The 26,488-nt window shown below is 35.6% G+C and overlaps 1 protein-coding gene across 4 annotated transcripts in view; it reads right to left on the bottom strand.

Moving 5' to 3' along the window:
- AK9 (adenylate kinase 9) overlaps window positions 1-26,488 on the bottom strand; it is a 46,332-nt gene that overhangs the window by 12,704 nt on the left and 7,140 nt on the right. For 3 of the 4 annotated variants that reach the window (XR_014944131.1, XM_085541846.1, XM_085541847.1), the window contains 17 exons: window positions 25,712-25,891; window positions 25,091-25,216; window positions 24,128-24,202; window positions 22,586-22,684; window positions 21,245-21,384; window positions 20,992-21,172; window positions 20,401-20,545; window positions 19,644-19,777; window positions 18,800-18,956; window positions 16,325-16,439; window positions 15,884-15,951; window positions 6,765-6,971; window positions 5,843-5,964; window positions 4,703-4,915; window positions 3,837-4,097; window positions 895-1,013; window positions 166-385 (listed from right to left, as the gene is read on the bottom strand). Coding sequence is in view for 3 of the 4 variants with exons in the window: in XM_085541846.1 (XP_085397972.1) it covers window positions 166-385; window positions 895-1,013; window positions 3,837-4,097; window positions 4,703-4,915; window positions 5,843-5,964; window positions 6,765-6,971; window positions 15,884-15,951; window positions 16,325-16,439; window positions 18,800-18,956; window positions 19,644-19,777; window positions 20,401-20,545; window positions 20,992-21,172; window positions 21,245-21,384; window positions 22,586-22,684; window positions 24,128-24,202; window positions 25,091-25,216; window positions 25,712-25,891 (2,562 nt within the window). In the remaining variant the exon portion in view is untranslated. The remainder of the gene's footprint in view (window positions 1-165; window positions 386-894; window positions 1,014-3,836; window positions 4,098-4,702; window positions 4,916-5,842; window positions 5,965-6,764; window positions 6,972-15,883; window positions 15,952-16,324; window positions 16,440-18,799; window positions 18,957-19,643; window positions 19,778-20,400; window positions 20,546-20,991; window positions 21,173-21,244; window positions 21,385-22,585; window positions 22,685-24,127; window positions 24,203-25,090; window positions 25,217-25,711; window positions 25,892-26,488) is intronic. The other variant, XM_085541848.1, reaches the window with a different exon arrangement.

The raw sequence follows: 26,488 nt of genomic DNA, 5'->3' as shown, positions 1-26,488 counted from the left end.
ACTACATGCGTTCATACATAACCTGCACTGGGCTGTGTTGATGTGGGAGGAGAGGAGAAAAGGAGCCCTGAGTACTTGTTGTTTCCTGTGGTAAATCTGGTGTGGGGGCTGTGTCTCCTCGGTCCCTTATCTGTTTTTCTGTGAGTTTTAGGAGTGAAAACCCACCCTTATTTTTGCTTTCAGATCTTTCAGTTTCTTTTTATTTTCTGCTTTTTTTTCCTGTCTTTCTTTCCATTTTTTTAGACGTGGAGGTAAAAGACGGTCAAGAACATCACTTTCTTCTATGCGAATATAAATGGCAATATCAGGACAGAGCCCTTGTTCTGACAAATACTGGGCTTCATCTGGGGTACGAGGGAAACCGTCTAGTATAAATCCTGTGGACCTAATTGGAAAAAAACAAATTCAAAAAATCATTATATCATATTTAAAGTGAAAATGAAAATGCACAGAATTAAAAAAAAAAAAATTATTTTAAACTTCCTTACAAAATACATAATAACATCTAAAAAAACATCAATTTCACGTGCTGCATCTTCACGCTGTACAAACAATCCTTCACTATATCTCTTATATGTATATGTGTATGTATATATCTTATGAACTTCTAGTTTATTTATTTTGCGGTTTTGCTGTGCACAGACAAGAAGATATTTAAAAATAAGCTTAAAAATAAACAAAGGAAATACATTGTGCCTTCAATGTTCGTTGCGTGACCCAAGAAACTACAGGTATGAATCCCTTAGCCAATGCTCTCAGAGAGAAGATGCCCCAAGTATTATCTGAATAATACTGAATAATAATAAAAGTCACAGTACTTTTGTCATTGTGGACACAATGGATGATATACTTCCTCAGATTCATTAAAGAAATAGAGAATGTACTTATAGTTACCGGAATGGCTCTTTCTTCCACCAGTCAGGAACAATGTTGTCAAGTATTTCTGGAGGTAGTGGCTGAGCATCCATTAGACTTGCTTTGATAGCTTCTTCCTCATCAGTAAACTCCACTTCCTTTATATAAAGCAAGTCCACAACAAATGAAAAACAACAGAAGTAACAAAAGAGAAGAAGAAAAAAGAGTTACTGCACAAATTCTTTATATGTATACATGTGTATATATATATATATATATATATATGCGTATAACTAAATAAGGTATTGATTACCGTCTTCCTTTGATTGAATCCAACAGAACAAACTAAACTCTTCTGCTACATTTAACCATAGTATGCTGTACATAAAGTAAATGCAAAGAATACCTTCTGGATGATGTCCACATGCTGCTTGGAGGTGTTTTGCTTTCCTTTTTTCCCTAGAATTTGGGCATTTTTCCATCAAGGTGAAAGGGACAACCTTGGTGCTGGCAGTGCTGGGAGTTTGCCTTCCCACAGCATCTGCCGCTTACTGGTATTAATCAGTTCATTCTTTACAAACAGTAGATGTAAAAGTGGGCCTCAGAAACTCAGAAAAGTCACAATAGTTTCTTTAATTTCACAGGGAAACTAAATTAAAATAGTAGTACAAAGACTACAAAAATTGTAACAGCATTATTTAACAATTTAGCTTTATAAAGCACAGGTCCCACTGGCTATGTTTAAATGACTCTCTAGGAGCAGTCTCCTAGGTGACAATGAGTACAGTATACTTTGAAGCCTCCTCACCTTTAATTTCCATTACTGCCCAAATGGCTGCCTTATAAAATTTCCATTATTGCCCAAATGGCTGCCTCACAAACAGCCTGAGGGCTGCCTGCAGATAACACAGAGAGGTGCTGCTCTAAAGGCTGCTCCCAAAGGGGTGACTGTTGGGTGTAGTACCTAACTGTGACTGTGAATTAGCATTTCTGATCTCAGCTGGGGTACAAAATAAATCTGAGGTCACTACCAAGTAATCTTTCATCAAGTAATGAAGCAAGTAGTACCAAGACTATCTAGAAATTTTACCTTGTAGAAGAAGCTGTGATTAATCTGTTTCTCCAGAACAACACTGAGCTGCCTAACTATTCAAGGGACAAGGGCTGTCTTATCTCCTAACTTATTTTCTGCTTCACCTTCCAATGAATCCACAGATTCAGCTTCAACAGCATGCAGATAAAAGACTGTACAAATAGCCATCTCTATGGGAGTGTTGCCCACGAAGGGTGTATTTTTATTAGCATTTTAGCTTGCAACAATAGGGTACTTTTCAAACAAACATCCAAGCATCCTCAGGCTTTATTTCAGAGCAGAGAGAGGCCTTAAAGTGCATCAACTATATTCCTGTCATACAAAACTGAATTTGAGAGTGTTTTCTAAAGGGATTTCCTAAAATTACCATTTTTCCACTGAGTAACAGCCATTCAATCCACAGGACTGGATTAGATATTGTCCTTCCTCCACTGATACATGTATAATGGGATAATTTCATCACACACACTGAGTGTTTCCATTTATTAATAGCATGGGTTTTCTTGATAAATTCATTGTTCATTTTTGAAAATCTCATCTGATCACATAATAAAATACCCATCCTGTGTGCTTCTGAATGTCTGTGTGGATATTACAAGAATGTATTTTTAACTAGCTGTGCAGATTTGCTTCTTAAACAAGTGAGGAATGTTTCAGAAAAGAAAATGAACAACAACAAAAAGCGAATATCTGGGTGATCTCTATAACAGCAAATAGAAGGCACGATGGCAGAAATTTTGTAGAACAAAATCAATGGTGCTGATGAGCCAATGTATGTGCTGCACAGACCTGAGAGAACTTTTAGGCCTAGATCCGATCTGTCCATGTGGACTGAACATCCATTAATAGATGGAATGCATTAGGCAGGCTTCTGAAGTATGTGCCTGTGCTTAGTTTCACTCAAGATGGATTCATTTCATACACTCAGAAACTGCTCCACGTGAAACGATTGTGATTCTGTGTGAAGGTGGGACAAGGGAAAGGTGGTGACAAGTAGAAGATTTGCTTCTAAAGTATTGTCTGGTCTGAAACTGGTCTTTAAGAAGACTAGATATTTACTACTACAAGAGTTTTTTAATGCCAGTGTCCATCAAACATACAATTAACTTGCCAAAAAGTAAAAGTGAAATTAAATGATTTTGGAGAACACTAGAAAACAGGATAATGTTGGTAATCATACTCAGAGAAATGTTTATGGAGGGGATAATGTTGGATGTTGTCCTCTAGGGTTTTATTCTACTCATTGACGGATGAACAGCTTTCTATAGTGAACTGTAATTACACCAGTTGTGCTTTGACCATGCCATCACATAAAGCACTTTGCAACATGTCTGAGAAAGAAAAATACTCACATTGAAGAGGGCTGCTTACCAGCAGATAGAAAGCTGATGAGGAGGAAAATATGAACAGAAGTGCATCAGTGTAAAACACTGTGTGGATGCCAAAAAATTAATAAATACTGCTGACTGAGAACCAGCCATAAACATTAATGCTGAGAACACTTGCCCTATTTTTGGCTGTGATGAGCAAGTTATAAACTGACTTGCCAAAAGCAACTCCACACATTACCTGTATTATTCTGACCCTTTAAAATTCCTTAATCCCCTTTAGCAATTGTCCTGAATATGCTGGGAAGAAAAAAACCACCAACAAACAAACGGAAAAAAAAAATCAACAAGACTACACATCATTTACTAAAAAGTTTTGGAGAATTTTGGTGGCATTCTTAAGAAAGTGAGAAAGCGCTGCCAATATTTGTAACAGAACTTTGTCAGGTAAATAGCTTAACGTAAATGGTTTTTATCTGACAAGAGTTTTATAGGTAATTGCTAGTCAGTTCAGAAAATGATTATGCTGTCTACAGACACAAAGATATTCAGATTATTACCTGTTTGCTTTCTTCATCTTCAGTTTCAGTTGTGGTCTGAGGTAAGCCTTGCAGTTCTTGTAACTGAATTTCATAATTGTCTTCTTCAGGTTCTTCAACAAAATCAAGCCCAATTTTCTCTTTAGTTTTGGGTAAGAGCAGTTCTTGCAGATATTCTTTAAACTGAATATGGAAAATTCCAAATTTGTCTGCTAGCCATCGTGCACAAGCAGTTTTACCTGCTCCATGTACCCCCAGCAAACACACCCTTAAGGGAGGAGCCTATAGGGAAAAAAAGAAATGGAGCATTTTATAGTAACTGAGACTTCACTGTGCATTTCCTATGGATTTTCAGTCCCAAAATATAATTATAAAAATTGTCTGAAAAACAATCAGATCATTTTGTTTTTTTACTTTTTACAGCTCTTCTACTACAATTCCAAACAGGCCTCCTCTCTGAAATAGCTAACAAGTACACCATGGCAGATGATATCAGTAAGTAAAAATGAAATCCCATTAGATAATTCCAGAAAAGATGCAGTTATTTTACCTTTCATCTACCTATTAAATAAATAAATAAATAAATAAAACTTTAAAATAGTACAAGTTGTAATATCTGTGACACATTAATCACAATGTATGATTGTTGTGTGCACTTATTATCTTATTCTCTTTTCTACTTCATCTGCATCATTAATTCAATGTGTTAATTTGAATGTATGCTGTAAAGTCACTAAGAAAGCAGCAACATTTCATTTTTGTTCAGGTACTTGTGTGATACACAAGTCATTGCATAGAAAAAAATGCAAAAGTGATAAACAATTGTAGATGGATATGGAACATAGTGATTTTAATTTGTCATATGCTTCAGTGTACAAGATTCTCACTTGCAATGGTTCATTGTGAGCCACATACTCCTCAGGGTTCTTCAGAAACTGATCTATGTACTCCGAATTTGAAAAATAATAAATCTTTTCTTGATATTTCACTGCATGTTCGGGCAGTCCTGGATAAAGGACATAATCCTCTTTCAGACTGACTGGGCAGAAGTGTTTCGTGTCTCCCATGCGTCTTTTCTTTTCCTTAGCTTTTTCTTCATCCTGAAAGGATTGTGAACATTTTCAAAACTTGTTTGAATTAAGCATTTTACTTAGTTCAAGTAGATCAAGTAGATTAGACCAATATTGGATATGTCAACAGAGCATTGAATTAGAATTGCATTCTCAAGATAAATACGAGGCTATAAAAACAGGCCCTTTTTTAGATTCTGTCAGAAAACAAACTGTCCAGTGTAATGAGATAATTCTTGAGAAAAGAATGACCGTTCCAAGTTCCAAATGATAACATCACTGTCAGCAGCTGAATACAAAAATAAGGTTAGGAGTATCTATGATAAAACCTGTTCCCGTTGTGTTCTTGAAACCTACTTTTTCTTCTAAATGTGAAGAAGAAAGTAGACTTTTCAGAAAGGGCAGTGAAAGCTGATAGTATGGAATCTATTTGTCCAATAAAATTAAGTTCTAAAGTATATAGATATTTTGCACTGTTAAACATGGGGATGGACATCTTTAAATGTAGGATGAAAATAAGGGTGAATCTAGAACTTTAATTCGATTAAAATTAGTGTTTGAAAACTTATCAGTAGCTGAGATGAAGCAGAAGATTGAACATGAGGACTTTTACATTGCCTCTTCCAAAGGTCATGTGAAGGCTCACAGATTCATTGTTGGTTGACAACAATTAAAGATCACGTTTGTTTCTTTTAATAAAACCCCTCTTAGCCACGTGACAAAACATTCATTCTCTCTGCTCTATGGGGCATTTATGCTTCTTGTAGGAATAAAATCTATCAGCCAGAACAAAGGAATACAATGAAACTCTTCTTGAAGCATGTGATTTATTCTCAAAGAAGGCTGAAAATAGATCATACAAAACTAGGTGCAAAAACTGATAAATCTGGGATATAGACCAAACTGAAAATAAGTTAAAATCAACTGAGTTTAAGAAGTTAAAGACAGCATTCTTACTTCTTCATTTTCCTCTTCCTCAGCTTCATTATCTTCTACAGCTTCCGCTTCAGCAGCCAGGTCTTCTGCTTCCTCATCTAAGTCTTCATTTGATAACTCCCAACCACGATATTTAAAAGGTTCTGAAAAGGTTATTAATATATTGATTCCTCCAAAAAATAAATTGCTAATTGATTTACTTTTTGATTGAAGTAAACTGGTTACTGGGCTCTCTGAGTACAAAAGTACTATGCAGAAACATGGAGATAGTGGCATTAATGTTTGCAACAATTTCCTTCATATTATTTATTGAGGAAAATCATGTCAATTTCTTTTTTACTTAAAAGTTAGCATGAGAGATGTTTTAGTTTACAAAACACTTGTTTTGGATTCTATGAACTATTGAGGAAGTGTGTTATTACTACTATTTATCCAGTACTCAAAATTGTTAAGAGATTTGAGCTCATTGGTAAGGAAAGTGTATGTGCCAAAAAATATTAAGACTGTAAAAATTCAGTCTTGAAACATAAAATATGTAGGTGGGTAGATTATTGCCACACTGAAAGTCTTATTGACTTCAACAAGTATCATACATTAGTAAACCTTTACTTTTTGTCCATTTCTCATACACTTACCCTAGTATATAAAAACAGGGCAGGTAACTAGCCAAACTGATGTCACAATGATAAGAAGGCAATTATGTACATATTTGTACAGCTATGTATGTATTTCAAATATATATATTTCCAAGTCTTTGAATGCCTTAAAGGCTGCAGTTGTGCTTCTCAGGTCACCAATAGAATGCAGAATGTCCTTCACTTCATGTGAGTAATCTTCATGTAAGTGAGTAAGCATAACCTCTCCCCTAGTATATTCATCACGCAAGATCTTCAAAATCCCTCATTGAATGTTTAAGGTAAATCACAGAAACAGTACTACTTACCTTCCATAGCCAGGATAATTTGACTAAGCAGACTTTCTGGAGTTTGCTCAGCAATCTCTAAATCAGCAACCTGAACTAGAGGTGTCTGCTTGATTTCTGACTCCATTGTTTGCCAGTCATTCATGAAGAGGTCAATCTTCCCTTTAGTTGCTTCCATTTCTGGCATATCTACGAAATCACTATCTTCAAACTCAGGCACCGTGATTTCTGAAAATCAAATCATGTACAGAAGTCAGTGCCCCTTTAAAATGTGTTGCATGTAAATCAAATCATGTACAGAAGTCAGTGCCCCTTTAAAATGTGTTGCATGTAAGAAAGCATCATCATGCTTTAAGGTGATTTTATTTTCCTCAAATATGGAAGTATAATTCTTCTCTGATTCTTTTTTTTTCCTCTTCTGATTATAAACTTTTGTATTACTAGTTTAAGAAGACACTTTGAAAATGCTAAATTCATTAAGTTGAAATGGTATATACTGATGCTTCTCCAAGAAAATAAGTAAGGTTCTGTTACTTAACTAAATTTTCATATCATTATTTAAATCAGCAGACAAGTAAATATAATGTTTTCTTCTACAAAGCAAAATAAGGAATATACATTAATTTAATATATAATGTAATTAATTTAAAAATATGACTTAGTAATGAACAATTCAAATCAAACATTAATTTACTCAAAGACATCCAGATATATAAATATCAACATGATGAAATTGTTGAGAAAAGAGAAGATTCTGAGGAGAAAGAAAAAGAAAGTGCTAAATATTAGTGTCATTGTAACATGGAATTGCTTGGGTTAGAAGCAAAGTTATGGCCCACCCAGTTCTAGCTCCTACCATGGGCAGGGCTGCCACCTCCCAGCTCAGCTGAATGGGGATTCAACCTGGCCCGGAGTGCTTCCAAGGATGGGGAATACATAAATAAATGGATAAATAAATAAAAACAAAAGCTACAAAAAATATATAAGGGCTTCCCTCTGTGTATACATGGACTGCAAAACTGTCACAAAAATTTGGGCTTTAATGTCTGCACACAATAACTTCTTTAATGAGTAACAGGTAGAAAAGACATTGTATTACATATATCGTGCAGAGGAGCCTAAATGACATTATCACCTCCCTATCATTGCTAAATCATGAGCTGTCTCCAGCAGCAGAGTGTATTGTTGCTTCTGTTCCTGTTCACTGTCCTCCTACATTTCAGCCCTGATTTTCTTCTTTCTCCTATCATTTTTCTTTTGCATTCAGTTTAACAAGGCTAACACCATCCTCTCTAATTCACAGACAGAAGATCAATTGAGAGCAATGATGGTAACAGCTTGATAAGTTTGCTGGTACTTAAAGTATATACTCTGTTTGTCTCTCACCAGAACTGAAGCTGCAAGAAAGATTTTCTACTTTCCTATAATGTTCTAGTTCTTTCCTCTCAGAACTAAGTGTCTCTCAATCCTCTATTGTGAACTGCTGAATCCACAAATTCCACATTTAATTTTCCAGAATAGAGCCTATAGAGCCTGCTCAAAAAATGCATGGTTAACCTGCCTATGAAGCTATTATTTTAAAGGAAGTGTCACTGCTGTCCCCATGCCCCCAGCTGCCATTCACCTGAATGGGGCAGTGCCATAGCCCCACTGTTGTGGCCATATTAAATACTGCTTGCAGCTCCTGACATGCTGTCTCCAATGTGAATGGCAAAACTTTATTGCAGTTGAGCCATTTTTAAATAAGAAGTTAACCAATAAGCATTTAGGCAAGTATTTTTGTGGATGGCAAAGAATAATTAATGTAGTTCATTGCATTTTACAGCTTTGAACAGTATGTGTATTAGCCTGGCATCTCAGTGGCCAACACTCACTCCATTTGAATGATTATTAGACCAGAGGTGCAAGTGGGTGTATCTTCAAGCAGATAAACTTTGCAGATTTCACATAGTCTGATGCACAATTATAAATGAATTATTTTCTTGAAAATGTTTATGAACATTTGCTTTTTACTAAGCTAACGCCCATAACATCATGCTTGTTCTTCCCTGCATTGACATTGCTCTCTACTTCTGTGGTTCTAAATGGGAACATGAAACTACCTCTCTTTTTATGTTCATTAAAACGCAAGTTGTGCAAATGCCACAGTTAATTATGTTTCAGGCTGCAGTGATATATTCCAAATGAGGTAGGGATATAGCCAGGTGACATCTGTATAAATTTGAGCAGCACTAATGTGTTATGTAATGATGATTCCATTAGGGACACAGATATCAAGAAATAAGTAAAGGATACATAATTAGGTTACCCTAACTGCTTCTTGCACATGTTATCCCTGGCACATTCACACTGTAGAAATCACATGTGCTGCCTTGTGAACCGTGGACCTACTCAAAGCAGTAATGTATAGAAGATGGTAATGTGTGTTTTCTCTGGATCTAGCATTCAATAGAGCATCTTTTAGAGTTCTGCCCTTTGAAAACCTTACAGTTCTAAGTGGGTAATGAAAATTTGAAAATATACAGGCAGAATAATGGATTTAAATGAATATGCTGCATCATCTGAGGCAGCGTATTGAACACAGTAACAAACTCACTCAATAGAGATCCTTTCACATGACCTTAATTTCATGAACACTCACAATTCATGCTGAATTTGGTTCTCTACTTGATACACATAATTCAACCATATTACCATTGCCTGAGAGTTTTCTTGGTTAAGGAAATTTATCCAGCTTTGAGTGTCACATACTCAAGGAATTAACAGATTGCACAGATCCAAACAAACTGGAGAAACATTTACAATCTCAGGGAAGGGGACAATCCCAGATTGAATCTTATTAGGATGAAATCCTATCCCTGCCCTCCCTGGCATTTGGTTTGTTGGTTTGTTGGTTTTTTTTCTCCAAAGCAGGTCTTAGGGACCAGAGAGACTGAAAATACCTTGAAATACTTTCAAGGAAGGCAACTGTTCCTTTGCTATCAGATATGAGTTATAATATTCTACTTGCAAAAGTGATCTACAGTGAGATTTTTAAAGAAACAAAAAGCACGGCCAATAAAAACATCTTGAAAAGAGTGCAATGGTCTAAAAATAACTGCATCTAAAAATCCAAACGCGTTTCCTGCAGGGTAGGTGTCAGTCTATCTAACTGTGCTGTTCTTAGTCAATTTCTTTTCCTTGAGGTGATGCGAGACAATCCTCCACACCCCCAAATCTGGAACTTTCACAGAACATATCCATTCTGCAGACTCCCATAATCTTTTGCACCCTGCCTTCTTTGCTCTTACTGAGTGTAGTTTCCATAGAGACAAATGATCCTCCAAGGCTCTCTCTGCCTACACATTCTCCAAGTAAGTTGCTGGGGAAGGGGAGGCATTAATGTATTTTTTTCCTCCAGTGTTCAGCTGGTATTAAATATCACTTGTTCTGCCCTCAGTCCATATTCAACAACAGAAAAAGATGAGTTCCCATCTCAGACCACTCTCAAACCCTGTTAAAGCTGAGACAGAAGCCAGAGTGCCTTCTTCACTAAGGATTTAGCTATCAAAATAAACAGAAAGGCATAATGTAGGATAATGCTGACACTTTCCTTCCTTGGAACTAACATGTATTTAGTTATTAATGTGTTTTCATTTGTCTTTTTCAAACAGACTCTGTAATTTGCTTAATACAGACTTTTCATTGCTTATAAATATATGCTACCAGATAATTTTTAGCCTATTATAGAAAAAGTAGGCAGCCTTACATTGCATGTATTAAATTATAGTGCTTGGAAAAAGCAGTTTTGTCTACATATTAAGCCCATTTCTTAATGCATAATGACTGTGGTGACACAAAAAGCATAAAAAATGTGTATATTTAACATCTTGCTATTTAAAGATAAATGTTTTATGCTGAATTTCTTTCTTGGACTTTAATATATACTAAAAATTCTAATAGATAAAATTTAGAGTGTTTATTTTAAATACTATTGGCTGTCCTCCTTGAAGATGAGTTGCCTTCAAAGTGTTCTTGAGAGAAGGCAGTTGCAGCAGAATTTTACCTCTTGCCAAAAGCAGAAAACACGACTCCATGTGAAAACCAGAACGCTGATAGCAGGACAGTGCTAATGTAATAATCATTAGGAGAAATACGGGACTTACTTCCATTATTTCCATCCAAAGTTCAATTTCAACCATCCCCATTTTTGCAGGATTCCTTGCAGCAGGCAATGAATTACTCATTTTTTTTATTTACGTGGGTATTTGTTAAATATTGTTAAAAATGTATTTGCATCTTTAGTAACTTTAACAAAACCATTGATGGCTAATGGAGGCACTACAGAAATAAAGATAGTTTTAGATCACACTGCAAAACTTACATTTGACCACCAGCAAAAAAGGCATTAGTGTCTTTGATGTTTAGGTGCTGCAGACTGACTGAAACATTTTACAACCTGATCTGTGTAAAGATAGACCATCTATCAGATGCTACAAGACTGTAAAGCAAAGAAGCGTTGTATATAATGCAGTGCTTTCCTATAAAAGTACTTTTCATTCATTATAAGTTATGTGATCTGTGCTCTAACTGTGCTCATAAACATAACCTTGCAGATGAGGGCACTTATCGTACTACAGAACAGCTCCTGTTGGGTGATAGTGCTTCAGATTTGAAGGAGGGCTTGTGCCCTGAAAGCTGGTACCATTTTTCTGATTGCATGAGTTGGCCAAAAAGGAATGTTCCATTGTTCTACAAGCCTTTCTTTGGCTTATGCCCTTAGTATCATACTATGGTATAACTAAACATGTTAACAAATACTCCAAAGTCAAATCCTATTAGACACGCATCTTAAGATCTGAAATTATAGTATTTCTTCTCACGTTCATCTCTTTTTTTGGCAAATTGAATTCCCAATTTATGCGCTATCAGGAAACTTCATATATCCCATAAATAAGCACTTTCTTACATGACTAGCAGATAAAACCCCATGGCCTTTAGCTTGCATCAAATCAAGAGAATCTTTTGCTTGTTCTTTATTTCCTTTAGATATCCACAGGGATGCTGACAGACTAAATGAGCTTCGCTGCTCCGTAATAGCAAAATCAAGAATCCATAATGCACATAAGAAGGAAAATGACATGCAGTAAAGTATAAGCAAAATGGAAGATACTTTAAGGCTCACATCATGTAAACCCTCACGTGCATAAATAACTTAATTAAAAACAATCCTTGAAACATCACTGGAAATAGTTTTGGCAGAGAAGTTGAGCATGTCTGATTTTCACAGTGTCTGAGTATTTTAGAGATTTTATTAACAAGATTGGTGTTGTACAGGAAAGACAGATGGACAAGTGTTGTACAAAGTACTTGGAATCCAATTGAAAATGTTGCTCATGACCTTTCTGCTTGAAAATCTGGAATTTCTCTGCCTAAAGTGCTGTTATTATGCTGATTAGACTAATTATTGTGTCCAGCTTATGAAGGAGACCAGAAGGTGGCTTTGAAGACAATGGAATATTTCTCAAAGACTGAACAAGCAATTCCTGTGAAGTTAGTATTGCTACAGCTTGCTTTGAAGTTGGTGGTACAAGTGTACTGCTATTCCAGTATCTGCAGATTAATAAATTATCCTTGTTCAATCTCTATTCCTATTGAAAAGATTTAGTTCAGAGGTAGAAAAAAAAGTAAACCAGGATGCAAGCCAGCCAAGATAAACAAAGCAAATGTATTTACAGGCTGAATAATGAGGCGTACATCAACTCTTTGGTAAATGTAATAATTAAAACTGAATCCAAAAAGCATTTCTTCTTTGAAGAAAAAAAAACATCCTAAAATGTTACAGATACACAGCACAAGCTTCATTAAATTTATTTTCATTGTTTTTGAAAATGACTTACTAAATATAATATCCCAAAAGGATTAAAAAGCAAAAACAACAAAAACTAAAGAGATGGACATTGGTTTAATCCTCCACCATCTGTAATGTGAGAAAAGAGATGGATCAATATTACAGAATCACAGAGGGCCAAGGTTAGGAGGGACATCTAGGTCCACCTGGCCCAACCCCTGCTCAAGCAGGGACACTCAGAGCAGAATGCCTGGGCAGTCTTAGAAGATGTTGTGCTCAGTACAGAAATTCTTCCTGATGGTCAGAGGGCACCTCCTGTGTTGAAGTTTGTGCCCCTTGCCTCTTGTCCTGGCACTAGGTACCTCTAAAAAGAACCTGGCTCTGCCCTCATTGCACCCTTCCTTCAGGTATTCACAACCTCCCCATCTCCTCCAGGTCTCATAGTCTGAACATGGGTTTGTTCTATCTCTGACTGAAGCACAGGCATGCATTTGCTCCTCTTGAATCTGTGAGAATAAGGGGATAATTTCCAGCAGAAAAGCAAGGTTGATGGGTAAAATACAAAAAATAAAGTCTTAAACGATGACAACTGTTTGCTTTAATGATCAGGATCAATTGTGTGGAGTATTTTATTGCTGAAAGATATACACAAATTTTATCTCCAGAAGGTTGGAATGAACCCAATGTCCCTCTACCTCTACTGAAGCTGTATAATTCTTTTGCAATGCCCCAAATATATTCTCATGAAGTTAAATAGCTGTCTTATGGTACATACTCACACAAAGCTGCTGAAAAGTACGTAAGCAATATAAAAACTCCTGAAAGTAATTTAAGCTTGGAATAATGAAATGTGAAAAAGGGACAATGGTTTTCAGGAGCTGGAGAAACTGAATATTTTCTCTCTCTGTGTGTGTGTGTGTGTGTGTGTGTGTGTGTGTGTGCTTCACAGGCACTTTCAGTGTTGAACTTTGCTTCCCAACTCATTTAAATACATTTCATAAATTTACCCAGTCCTATGTACTTTTAATCTCATTAAGAGACAGGTAAGCACCTTTCCCATTACTTTTTCCTCTTAAACACAGATAGTACTATAAATCTGAATATGTTCAGTCCTGAAGCAAATCCCAGTTAATTCAACATCCCACTGAGGTTACAAGGATTGAAGTTACTGAAATGCACACTTAAATGACATCCAAAGAGCATGACCGCAGCTGCAGAGTAGGTCTTTTTTTTGAATTCTCATTTTTATAACATAATTTCTATAAAAAAACAACCATGTAGAATTCATTTATATTTATAGAAAGGCATGTCACATGGGAGAAAAGCTGCAGTCAATGTGCTGATGGCACTACATGTGAAATAAAAGATGTTAGGCTAACAGCAACGGGACTGAAGTGTTTTGGTGAGTCAGTGTTTGATTACTGAAATCAAATGTGGGCGTATGAAAACATGATTTTTCTCTGGACGAGGATTTAGCACGTGTTGATAGCACAAGTGTATTACTTTATTACTTCTACCATTAGTAATTTTTGTTCTGATGTGCACAGCTCTGAATAAGTTTTACATTAAAACCTAATTCTTTTAATTTCAGATCCAGGTCTTTGGTGATAATTTAGTCTACCCAGGGACATCATAACAGAGAAAGAAAATCCTATTAAATTTCCAATCTTGTTCTTAATGTGGAAACAGACTCTTGTACATGGTATTTCATCTTGAGAGCAGCTCCAAGTCTGACAACAACCTTCTTCTAAAGAAGTTGGCAGTGATTAAAGAAGGCAAAAAGGAAAGTTCAACCTTGCAACCTTTCTTTTGTTTTACTACTGAGATCAAAATGTGTTGAAATTAAATGGAATTAACTCTAACCTGACAATTGTCTGAGGGACAAAAATCCACCTTGTTTGTGACAGTTAACCTGCCTCCAAAATCTCACTCCTCACACAGTACTTATTCCTGACCGGGACAATTATATTCTCATTATTAGAAACAAAGCATAGCATAATTCTAGTATAAAGATGGAACTTTACTAACATTATTACTATTATTAGGAACTTCATGTAACTCAGATTTCTTTCAAAGCAGTTAGGTTACGTTATGGAAAGCTAATCTCCATAAGCACAAATGAGCAGAGGAACGATAACAGGCTGGGGAAACCTGGTTATCTAATCAGAACAAACATAACTCAGCTTCCCTCAGGGTCATTGGAAGAGGATGATGAAGGCATTGTCTGAGCATAAGACCTAATAGACACAATTCAAACAGAGAGGCTCTTCCTGGCTAAGGGAGGGAAACTATAATCAGGACGGGGACCAACATTTAAAACAGCTTGATAGCAAAAGGACAAGAGGAAGATGGCTTTAAACTAAATGAGAGTAGGTTTAGGTTAGATGTTAGGAAGCAATTCTTTATTCAGAGGGCAGCGAGGTGTTGTGAGCCTGGGAGGTGCTCATGGCCATGCTGGACAGGGCCCCGAGCAGCCTGAGCTGGGGGTGATAACCCTGACCAAGGCAGGGGGGTGGGACTGAATGATCTCTAAGGTTCCCTCCAACCTAAGCTATTGTATGATACTGTGATTACTCCCTACAGGGGAGTGAGATTCATTAAGAAATGCTAAGAATAACAGTTTGAGATTCTGAGAGACTCATAACATTGCGTGAGGTATTTCAGAAAAGGAATCAAAGTGGATCGGGGAAAAACAAGCATGGATAAGAGAGCTAAGGGGATGAAAAGGAGATTGGGAGTACATACTCAGACATGGGTATGGAGCTGTAGCAGCCTCACCTATAGTGAGTTACTGAATTCAGCAACTTGTAATGTTTGTTGCTACCAGATACAGCAACTCCTAACAGATGTTAACACCCACTACTGAAGAAATTTAAATTTCACTTTAATTGCTTCAGGCTGAGCTTTCTGGAGGCTAAGCACATTTCACCATTTTCTGATTAGCTGTTTTGCTAAATTCTAGAAATGTTTTCTAATACAGACTTTTTTGTTATGAGTTTGAAGTATGAAGATAATTGATAACCCATTTAAATTAAGTTACTAGACAGGAGATAGAGAGTTCTGCCTTTCATATTTAATGGAAGATACAACTGTGCTGATTGATTTAATTTACATCTTTATTCTGCAGCATCCATTAAGAATACTACATAAATTGAGTGCCCAAATCAGTGAAGCGTCTACAGATAGCAACATGAAATCATTTTTCTAGCTGCCGAATGTAAAATAAAAATCAAACCTGTAAGATCTGCATAAATACCTATTTTCTCAATCATTTGAAACACAGATAAAGTCAAATGATAAATGCTTTCACCTTTCTCCTCAGCATCTGCTTGAGATTGTTCTCCTTCCTCTGATGTCAGCATTTCCGGTATTTCTCTTCTTTAATTGAAAGATTATTACTCTTAAGACTTATATAAACACTACTGAAGCAAAATAAAAATCAAATCTAAAGCTCTAAAATGTTACTGTAGCATTGTAACAAAATGGCTGATGAAAATGAATTTAGCAAAATGATCTTCGGCCCAAAGTTAACCCTAGTAGTTAACCCATAGTTAACCCTACAAACCCATAGTTAACCTAGTAACCCAAAGTTAACCCATACTTGATTATTACATATTCGCCAGGACCAGGCTTAATATATATATTTTTAGTGCACTTGTGCCGATTGATAAATGCACTGATACTTCCAATACAAAGTAAAGCCAGAATTGTCTTGTAGTCATTTTAAATGTTCCAGCATTGAGTATTTTACCTTTCCTCTTCTTCTTCTTTTTCCTTTTCTAATGCTTCTTCTGCTAGTCTTTTCAAAATCTTAGAATCAAATTCGTCTTTATTTGCTAAGTATGTTCTGCGTAATATACAGCCTCCTGCAATACAATTGTATAACAATAATTAGTTGCATGCAGCTGTACAAGCCAGAAATTCTTTAAGCTATAAAAATGATAAACAACTCTATGACTTCTTTTTAACGCCTGGAAAAGGTATACGCATCACTGAAATATTATAATTCTGTTTCATAGGGTTTTAGAGCTTTGTTCTCAATTTCAAGCACCTAATAAAATGAATCTGGGATACAGCATAGTTATGATTAAGATTGCAAGGCAATAGAGCACTGAGAAGATTTATCTTCCGTGTATCATTCATTACTCTGGCATTTATTTTGCTTGGATGTGTACAAAAGAAACTATGAAGAAACAAATGAAAAACATTCAAATAAAGATACAGAGATTATGCATACATGTACCACAAAAGCTGGTTGACAGAAAGGAAGAATGTGCTGTTCATTGTAGGAGCTCTACTGACTTCTCTACTTTTGGAAACAGACTTATGATTTATGGCTACGTGGCTGAAATTCATTTCAATCAGTTCAGTTATGCTAATTTAGGTTACCTCAGGGAGCAGTTTACAAAGTAGTGACTCAAAATGCTGTAGAAAATGGTAACTCCGGTATTACATTATTTTGGGACAGAAAGAAATAAGAATTAAATAAAGAGTTTAATAACAGATCAAACAGAAATATTATTAACCAGAAATAAGCTTGCTAACAGATCAGGTCTGTAGACAGCTGATCTACTTCTGGTCGAAAGAACAGTATTCTTGCAATGTCCTGTTTTAATCTGGAGTCTGCTGTTGCAAGTACTGCATTTCACTTTGATTTGTTATGGTAGACTACAAATAGTATGTCTTGTATTCAACTTGCTCATTACTTGCTTCAGGCTGCGACAGTAAAAATATATATTTAATCATTTAAAGTTAAATCATTTCCTCCCACCATTGAATGAAACATGGAGGAAAAATAAAATTGACATTGATTTCTATAAAGGTCTGATACAGTTCCAGGTATGAAATTAGTCTATAGTTTCATTATCATCTCAATAATTGAACAGTAGATTTTATTACAAGCTTAAAATCTACTGAAACGTACAATCAAATGGAACACACAACCAATTAAGAAAGCAGTCTTTATTGCTATGTGATATAAAGACTATGACAGTATTAGTTCAAACAGGTAACATCAGGGATGTGAGCATAAAATTTGAATTTCATGTCTCACTTCTAGATGGGAAGGCTTATACTTAGTTTTTAAGGAATCTGCCAACTCTCTGACCAGAGAAACAGGTCATGGCTTGCTTGAATGTAAAGCACTAAAATAAAGTCAAAAAAAAAACCCCATTCTGTAAAGTACATTTTGAGAACTAGTAGCAATAGCAGACAAGTGTGCAATGCAGGAAAAAAACTTTGAAAGCCCTAGAGAGGTCTTCATATGAAAACCTCTGCAATGCACCACAAGTCTGCCCTTTCCAAAATAAAACAGAAGGGCAATGACCTGTATCACTATGGTTCCAAAGATGAGTTGTTTATGCCCAGACTCTCTGATATAAAGACTACTAGTCAGTCTTTTCTGATTAATAATTAATCTTTTTAGTTAATAATTTTGAAAGCATCTATTCTCACCTCAGTCCTTTCCCCACAGAAAAGGCTAAAACTGTACTCCTGCTGTTTGCAGTTTAGTATTAACTAATCATATATGCTATTAACATTACACCATATTGTTCTGCTTATTACTGTGAATAACACTCCGTTAACTTTAGCTCATTACATGCCACCTACATAAATTAAGGTGCTTTTTGTCATTGAAAGGGCAGTTTTTACTACTGAAAGGCATTCTGATAATGGATTGGGTTGAGCAAGTAATGATTATATAAATTGTCATGGGGCAATTAAACTTGCTGTGTGATATAAATCAATTAATCCATTAAGACATGATTTGGCAAGAAAAACTTATAGTAATACATGAATCTGTTTAGTTTTTTATATGTGGTAGCAACCTTCCTTCTTGCTTGAAACCTTAAAAGTAAAATCTCCTCTGCTCAATTCATGGATATTAAGCTATTGTGTCAAGCTGGGTAGGAAGTTCCTCACTCTTTTTTGTCATCAGAATGGGGAATAAGATATGCCTGCATACAGGTACTCCCCACTTTTCTCTTAAGCAGAGAATGTTTATAACCCATAATCTGCTTTTACAAGCAGGTAATGATTTCATAGGCAGAAAAAAGTCACGTTACAAACTGGTGACCAGACAGACACAAAATAAAAAAGCCTGCAGGGGAAAGTGTGTGAATGTCCAGTGCTACTTACTAGTAGTGCTGACTGTAAAGAGGAGACTATAAACAGATTTGTAAAAGAAAAGAGATAAGGTTAAGTTTATAAATATTCATCTACTAACCACCAGTTTCTGTATCCTTAAGACAGACAACAGTGTCAGGCAGAAGTCCTCTTTCTGACAAAGCTGACCAGTGACCTTCTGACAAAGGAAAGTTATCCACTACCCATCCTCCTTTTTCTGGAGCACCAGGAAACCTGTCTTTATTCTTCTTCATAAGCTGTTATAAAATGCCAGGTTCAGTAACATAAAAAGACTGATATAGACTGAGAGCACTTTAAAAAGACTGTACGATACAAATAACTACCTAAATGTTATCACTCTTTATTGTAATATCATGTAAAAGAAAAACAAAACGCATTTACAACTTTACATATGAATTTGATAAAAACATTTTAAACAAAGACAGATGGATGTATCAGTCATTTTCTAGGGCTGCCTATGAACAGTTTAGGTAACAGTTTCAAGACATACAAACCAGTGCACAAATTTATACCTAGGATAAACCTGCAAATGCAGTTATTTTCAAACACTTTGTCTGATGTTGAGATCTTTAACAGTGACTAAATATATAAGAATGAGGTAAGTATACTGTGATACTTCTCTGAGAAAATTCTCCCAGTCTGTGACAGTTTGTAGCCCAGGGACTTCGGAAGATGTAGGGTAATACATACATACTATTTTTATATTAGTCTTCAATAGATTTGACTTTCATGCTCTTGCTCAGTCTCTAATCAACTCAACATAAGCTTTCAGACTATGTGATATAAACCAGACTGATCTTATACACTATAAAATTATTATTAATAATATTAGTATTAATATTGTATAATATTAATAATGTCTAAAATGTTACAGATTCCTCTTAGAAAGAAAGCGCTTTTCTGTAGAGTACTTGTAGTTTTACCTCTGCAATAGCTCTCTCCAGTACTTCTGCATATGTTTCAGGTGACAGCGTATCTTCAGATTCTGATGACCCTTCCACAGCTTCTTCCACCACCTCTTCGCCTTCTGGGTGGTGATCGGTTAACTCTGACATTTCTAACAAAACAGTTTTTTTTAAAGCACTTCACAATTTTCATATTTCTCCTCTGATCAGAATTAAATACCTGGCACTGAAATGCAACCACAGCAGAAGTACAGCGTGGCAGTCATTGTAAGCAATACTACAGAATAGTATTTTTTCATCAAGCTACAGATATGTAGGCAGCTTAAGAAGTCTAGATATGACCAGAGACAGAGAATCTTATGTCTAATCTGAAACAACATTTTTGGAAGGCTCCCTCATGGTGAAAGATCTTTAGTTCAGGAGTTCATAGAAGCTGCATTCTTGAAGACAATTTCAATTTTGCAAATATTAGCTTTTCAGAAAGTTGTTCTAATGGAAAGTTTCTGACCAGCATCAGTCAGAATCAATTTGTTCTTTCAAAAATAGCTTAGAAAACATTTACTTTAGAATATTTATAAATAATACCAAAAATATTGAGTTCTACTCAGCTTCCCTGCACTTCATGTTCTTTTGATTCTTATTTCACACACAGTAAACACAACAATTTCTGTAATACTTTATAAGTAATGTAGAGCACTTGTTAGTGACAGCAATTATTTCTGTTAAATAACCTATACCAAAGAGAGCTTAAAAGACCACAGAACATGTTACTCACCCGGTTCTTCCGATTGCTTTTCAGATTCCAAGCTATCTTCCACTGCTGTTTTAGCCTTTTCTATTTCATCCCTTCGCATTTGCTCAGCTTTTTTTTCTCTTAATTCTTCCACATGAGATTGAATGAGTTCAGCCATATCAAGAAACTGGGAAATATTTGAAGAAATATGAATAGTACAGAAGACACGTACAAGATTGGACCCAACAGCTGGACAGTGACATGAATTTGGAAATGCTCTGTAAATGTTAGAAAATTTACATATAATTTAAGTGTTTTTTTGTTTTTTTTTTAATGTGTGCATAAAATATTTTCTAATTTGTGATTACATTTAATTAGTTTATACGTCTGTATATTCAGAATACTCTTTTGCTCAGGTAAACTGACAAACATTTGTGTGACACTGAGGAGAAAAATAGGTACTTTATGTAAATGAATTTCACAATATTATTATTTGCATAATATGTATACTTACAGTATGATTGTTAATGTTTGCAGTATGTATGTTAATGACAGAACAAAAATAAGAATGTATTTAACAGACTCCTAAATCTCAGCTGATACTTGTGTTACATAAGACATTTACAAACCCACCTTTCCTTTGTATTTGTTTGCAATTAGTTTACAAACAGTTGTTCTCCCTGACAGTGGAGGGCCAAATACTAGAACTTTACAAGGAGGCAATGGCATTGGTGGTAACAAGTAAGGGCGTGGATTCAACATGAACATTTTCAGTGCCTCTGGGGATGACAGCACGTACATTTTACCTAGAAAACTTTAAGCAGAAGAGAACAAATTTAGACAGCTGTCTTACAGAACAGAAATAAAACCGTCAAAGTCCACTAACCTGACAGCCAGCTCTGGGTTTCCCATTACAATATCACCATTCTTGAGAGCCACAGGACATACTGGTCCCCACCTGCTTCTACGCCATCGGTATCTGGGTGCTATTAGCTTGAATGATGACAGAACACGGAGAAGCTCATCCTGTTTATTAAAACGGAAGTAAATGCATATGCAATTTTTGTATGCAGTGACATGGGTCTTGTTCTGTGCAATATTTTATTGGAGAGCAAGCAAATCTGAACAGAAAATCAAATCATGCTTTAAAAAATATTTTAAAAAATACATGCATATATCAGAAATGTAATGCAATGTTAAGGATAAACTATTCAGGTTTTAAATTTCAGTTAATCAACAAGTACTTAAAATAGTTCCTGTAGGATTCAATAATTATTTCCAGAAGTTTAAAAAGACTAAGAGGTACAAATAAGCCATTAATTGATGGAGACAGAAAATGGCCAAGCTTTCTTCTAAAAGGGATGAAGAAAGGACCAAGATCAGGGAATAGCAAGGCCAAAATATTCCTTTTAAGTGTGCGGAAACATTGTGTGATAAGTTTAAATGTAATAGATCTAATAAAGAAGGTAATTAGTGGAGTGAATTCTGAAGTTTATGTTTTCTCTAATTTACCCAGAATAGTATAGACTAGAGCTGGATATGAAGAACTGCTGAAGGACCTTCAGAATCTATGCAGCTGGGCATTAAAATAACATTTTTGTGTAGAAAATAATGAGCTCTTACTGACTCTTACTACTCAAGAATAGATCTTGAAGTTGCAATACACAGTTCAATAAAAATATCTGATCAATGCCCAAGAGCAAACAGAAAAACAAACTGAATGTTTAGAAAAAAGAAAAAAACATTTAGGTACATTTTTTACTGCACAAATCCTGTTCTCTTTATTCCCATGTGCATTCTATTACCCAAATACCAAAAAGTGTGCAACAGAGCTGGCGATGTTTCAGAAGAAGGTGATATGATCAATAACACAGAATGTATTTAATCTAAAAGAGATTAAATTGACTGTTTATTTTCTTCTAACAAATTATTCTTCCTTCACTGCTAAGTCAAATGTTTTGTCCAAAATTTAATTAAAATCACCCAGCTTATCTTTATTAATTGCTGGTCTCTATTCAAAGTTTTAGGTGGATTTCAGATCCATGATTATCTCAAATTCACATTTCTAGAAAATGAAGCTACAAAATATGCAAATATGCCCTTATTGTATGGCAGAACAAACTGGCTGCGATGAAAGAAAGACATTATAGTGTAAGTTCATTGCAGAAAATAAAAAATATTATGATTATTATTGCAGTCAATCACATTTCGGAAAAATCACACTTACATTTTCCACTCCCTCCAGCATTTCTTCTTGCTGACTCTGAAGCCTAATTATAGGAGCTCCATTTCGAACATCCATTGACTGAAGTCGACTTACCACTGACTGAAAAGAAATAACTGACTCAGTACCAATCAAAACTGCTTTTGTGAACTGACAGGATCCCTAATGTGTTTTTTAAATTGTAACTTATTATTTATGTCATGGTCACATATACACTGAGATCCAATTTCTAGCTTGGAGCACTGATAGTTATTCAGAAGAGCTCTAACAAGCAATTTGGATATAGGCAGTGGAAAATGCTGAATCACGGCCTTTTTATCTCCTCATTGTGCTGTGAATCCCAAGCATTGCAAAGGAATAGACTGGGAAGGATTATTTCCTACAGAGCTGTGGAAGTTTTCAGATGAACTCCATTCCATGCCAAGAGGATGGCAAAAGAAGGAAAATGTCATTAGGCAACCAGGATATTATGTGCAGTTGAAAGTAATACAACTTTGGGTAACGTGTTTAAAAAGACACTTCATCCTGCCTGCTAATGAGAATCAAATGATAATGAATTTAATTGAAATTTTTCCTAAACATAATCTTGCTGGAATGCAAGAGTTCTTGAAATGAAAAACCAATTTTGTCATGCATGGAATAGTTCCATAATAGTTTCTGCCTTATTCATAGGCAAAATAGTTGGAAAGCATTAAGCAACTTTATTGCATTTAGTATGAACCTTTGGTTGTGATGTTCACAATCATACAGGATGAAATTTCATATATTAGCTGTGCAAATTAATGTGTGTGTTGGTGTTTTTTTTCCTTTATTATCCATAGGAGTCAAACATAAATTAATACAAAAATAAATTTAAATACAAAACGTTACTCAATTCATTTCAAACAGGAGAGCAGAACAAACATGAATACATTGTCAAAGGCAATCTCTCCCTTCCTTTTCAACTCCATATTTTAGATTCATACTTAAAGCAACTCTTACAGCTGAGGCAGGGGATAAGATTATTTATCATCAAATTTTATCACTGTCATTTTTAATAGGGAGAATAAGTAGCTGAGTTAAAAGCTAAGAATCTCAGTATAAAGACTCAGCAGAACTGTCAAAGGGAAAATAATGAAGTCTTCTATTACACTGTAAAACAGTATCAGACATAAAAATTCTGTCATTATTTCAGATATCAGCACGTTAAGCCAGTTCTGTAAATATATCATACCAAAAATGTTTTAATATCACGTGCTTGTATTTATTCTTGACACTAATGCAAGCTATGAAGCACTAAAAAGGGTAGGATACACTGTAAAAGGGTTTGTAGTCTACCTGGAAACGCTGCCTTGTACCATACATGTAAGCCTGGGGCTCTGCAAATTGTATAGTTGTTCTATAGTGCAATAGAAGTACACATTTCAAAGGTGATGCTTTATAATAATAATTAGGTGAGTTTTATACTGAACTTAAAAATATGTTAACATCTTAAGAAAGCAAGCAATCCACAGAACTGAGAAATTAATTTCTAGTGGAAGTTGAGTAAGTTGGTACATAGCTTACAGCAAGAAGTTCATCTGGTTCCCGATTTCCATCCAGTTCAATAAGATACTGTGAATCTTGTTCAGCCATCAAATCCTGTTTAAGAACAAAGACACATTCATCAGCTGAGTATAGTTAACCAGATAATGACATTGAAGCTCATTTTGTTCCTGTAAATATCAAAGTCTTGGACCACTGGGGATTTCCGTAAAATCAAGATTCTTTGAACTGATGTCTTAAAAAATCTCAAGATTCCAGACTAAAATTAAGAATCAGATATGAAAATCTTGTACCATTGATTTCAGTACAAAAAAGACATTGAGATTTTGGAAAGGGTCCAGAGGAGGGCCACGAAAATGATCAGAGGGCTGGAGCACCTCCCCTATGAGGACAGGCTGAGGGAGTTGGGCTTGTTCAGCCTGGAGAAGAGAAGGTTGCGGGGTGACCTCACTGCAGCCTTTCAGTACCTGAAGGGAACTTACTCCCAGGAGGGGAGTAAACTCTTCGAAAGGGCTGACAACAGCAGGACACGGGGAAATGGTTTTAAGTTAAAAGAGGGAAGATTTAGGTTGGATGTTAGGGGGAAGTTCTTTACTAGGAGAGTGGTTAGGCCCTGGAGCAGGCTGCCCAGGGAGCTTGTGGATGCCCCGTCCTTGGAGGTGTTCAAGACCAGGTTGGACGGTGCCCTGGGCAACCTGATCTAGTAAATGTGTATGTTTGGTGGCCCTGCCAGGCAGGGGGGTTGGAACTACATGATCCTTGAGGTCCCTTCCAACCCGGGTCATTCTGTGTGATTCTGTGACTGAGAACTTGGGGAAATGTTGAAGCGTGCCTTGTGCTCATCGCCATTAAATGTCTCAAATCGCCATTAAATATCTCAAATAAAGCAAACAAACAAACAATCAAAGGAAAACTCAAAATACTGTATGATATTTTAAACAAAAAAGTTAAGAATCATCATGAGGTTTTGTTTCTTTTTCTTACTTCTAAAGAACGAAGCATTGTATCTTTATACAAGCCAACTCTTTCCTTTATATTTTCAAGCATGTCTTCAGGTCTTTGCACTAATTGATCAATCATTTCTGACATCTTAAGTGAATCTTGCTCAGTCTGAGGAAGCAAAAGTTAAATATTTCAGTGTAAAGAAAAGAAATAATGTACTAAACTGAACTTTGTCTACAGCCAGAAGTAAATATAATAATTCTCTGGAGTACCCCAACAAGTGCCCAGTTATTATTGGCAGTGATCCTACTCCTGATGAAGTGCAGTTCCTGAAAATTGAGAGTCGTGTGACTGGAACTTGCACAGGTAAGTCTGTGTCCAGAATTAGAATCCAACCCAAATTTAAAATGAATTACTTTATGAAAATACACAAATTCTATTTGGAGTAGTCTAACACCAAATCCAGAAAACAAGTTTATATTACCTATCATTTTAACATTATCCCACATTGAGTAAGGAAGAACAGAAACTGAATTAAGATTAGAACTCAGCAAAATTAGTTCATAATCTAGTATGGTGATATTTTAGAATGTTGGAATTTGTTCTGCTTTATCTGCAGTACATTTTAATACTTTACACTTTTTAGAAATTAGCATTACTTACCTCTTCTTCCATCTCTTCAGCTTCAGCTTCAGCTTCTTCATTCTCCTCTTCAGGCTGATCACTATTTTTCTTTTGTTTTTCTATTAGACTGGGATCCCACTGGTTCCTCTGATATATTTCCCCTGAATCAGGGCGTTGCCTTTGTCCTGATACTCTTTGACATAAGTCATAGTCTGAACACTAGCAAGGAATATGTAAAGGGAAATGTATTTAGTGTACTGTTATAATCATATTATGCTTCCTAAACCTGCAGAATATGGGGAATGGGAAACTCTTTGGCAAATACTTGGATTCCTAAACTTCTTCTTTAACAAATTCTAGACAAATAAAAACATTCACCAACAGCAAAGTTACTTGGGGCAAAAATAAAATATTTAATAAGTTTTTCCCCTTCAGCATTTTTCATTTTTTATCATCAATGCAGCTACTACTTGAGTACATTTTGCCATATTAAGTTATTTGCAGCTGTAGTTCAGGAATAAATCTTTTGCAGACAGGCTTCTGATTGCTCTTGCAGTCAGTGCTAAAGAGGTTTTGACTTGAGCAAGATTAAATCAATTTTAGTAGGTACCTCTGACCTTGTAGATCTTTACTGTTACCAAAAACATAGTGCTATTGTCTCAGAGGTTAAGGATTTTCAGCAGTTTGAAGCTCTGGAAGAATAAGCATGGGTTTTTCTGTAAAAATCCCTGCAGAATATATTAGTTTAACATTAAACACAGATCTTGTGGTTTAACCTGGCTGGCAGGTAAGCATCACAGAGTTCTTTGATCACTC

Source organism: Coturnix japonica, chromosome 3 (genome assembly GCF_054131305.1).
Source record: "Coturnix japonica strain WE chromosome 3, WE-NBRP24, whole genome shotgun sequence".
In the NCBI taxonomy this organism is placed as follows: Eukaryota; Metazoa; Chordata; class Aves; order Galliformes; family Phasianidae; genus Coturnix; species Coturnix japonica.
The sequence above is the reverse complement of the archived record's forward strand: the minus strand, read 5'-3'. Positions and strand labels throughout refer to the sequence as shown.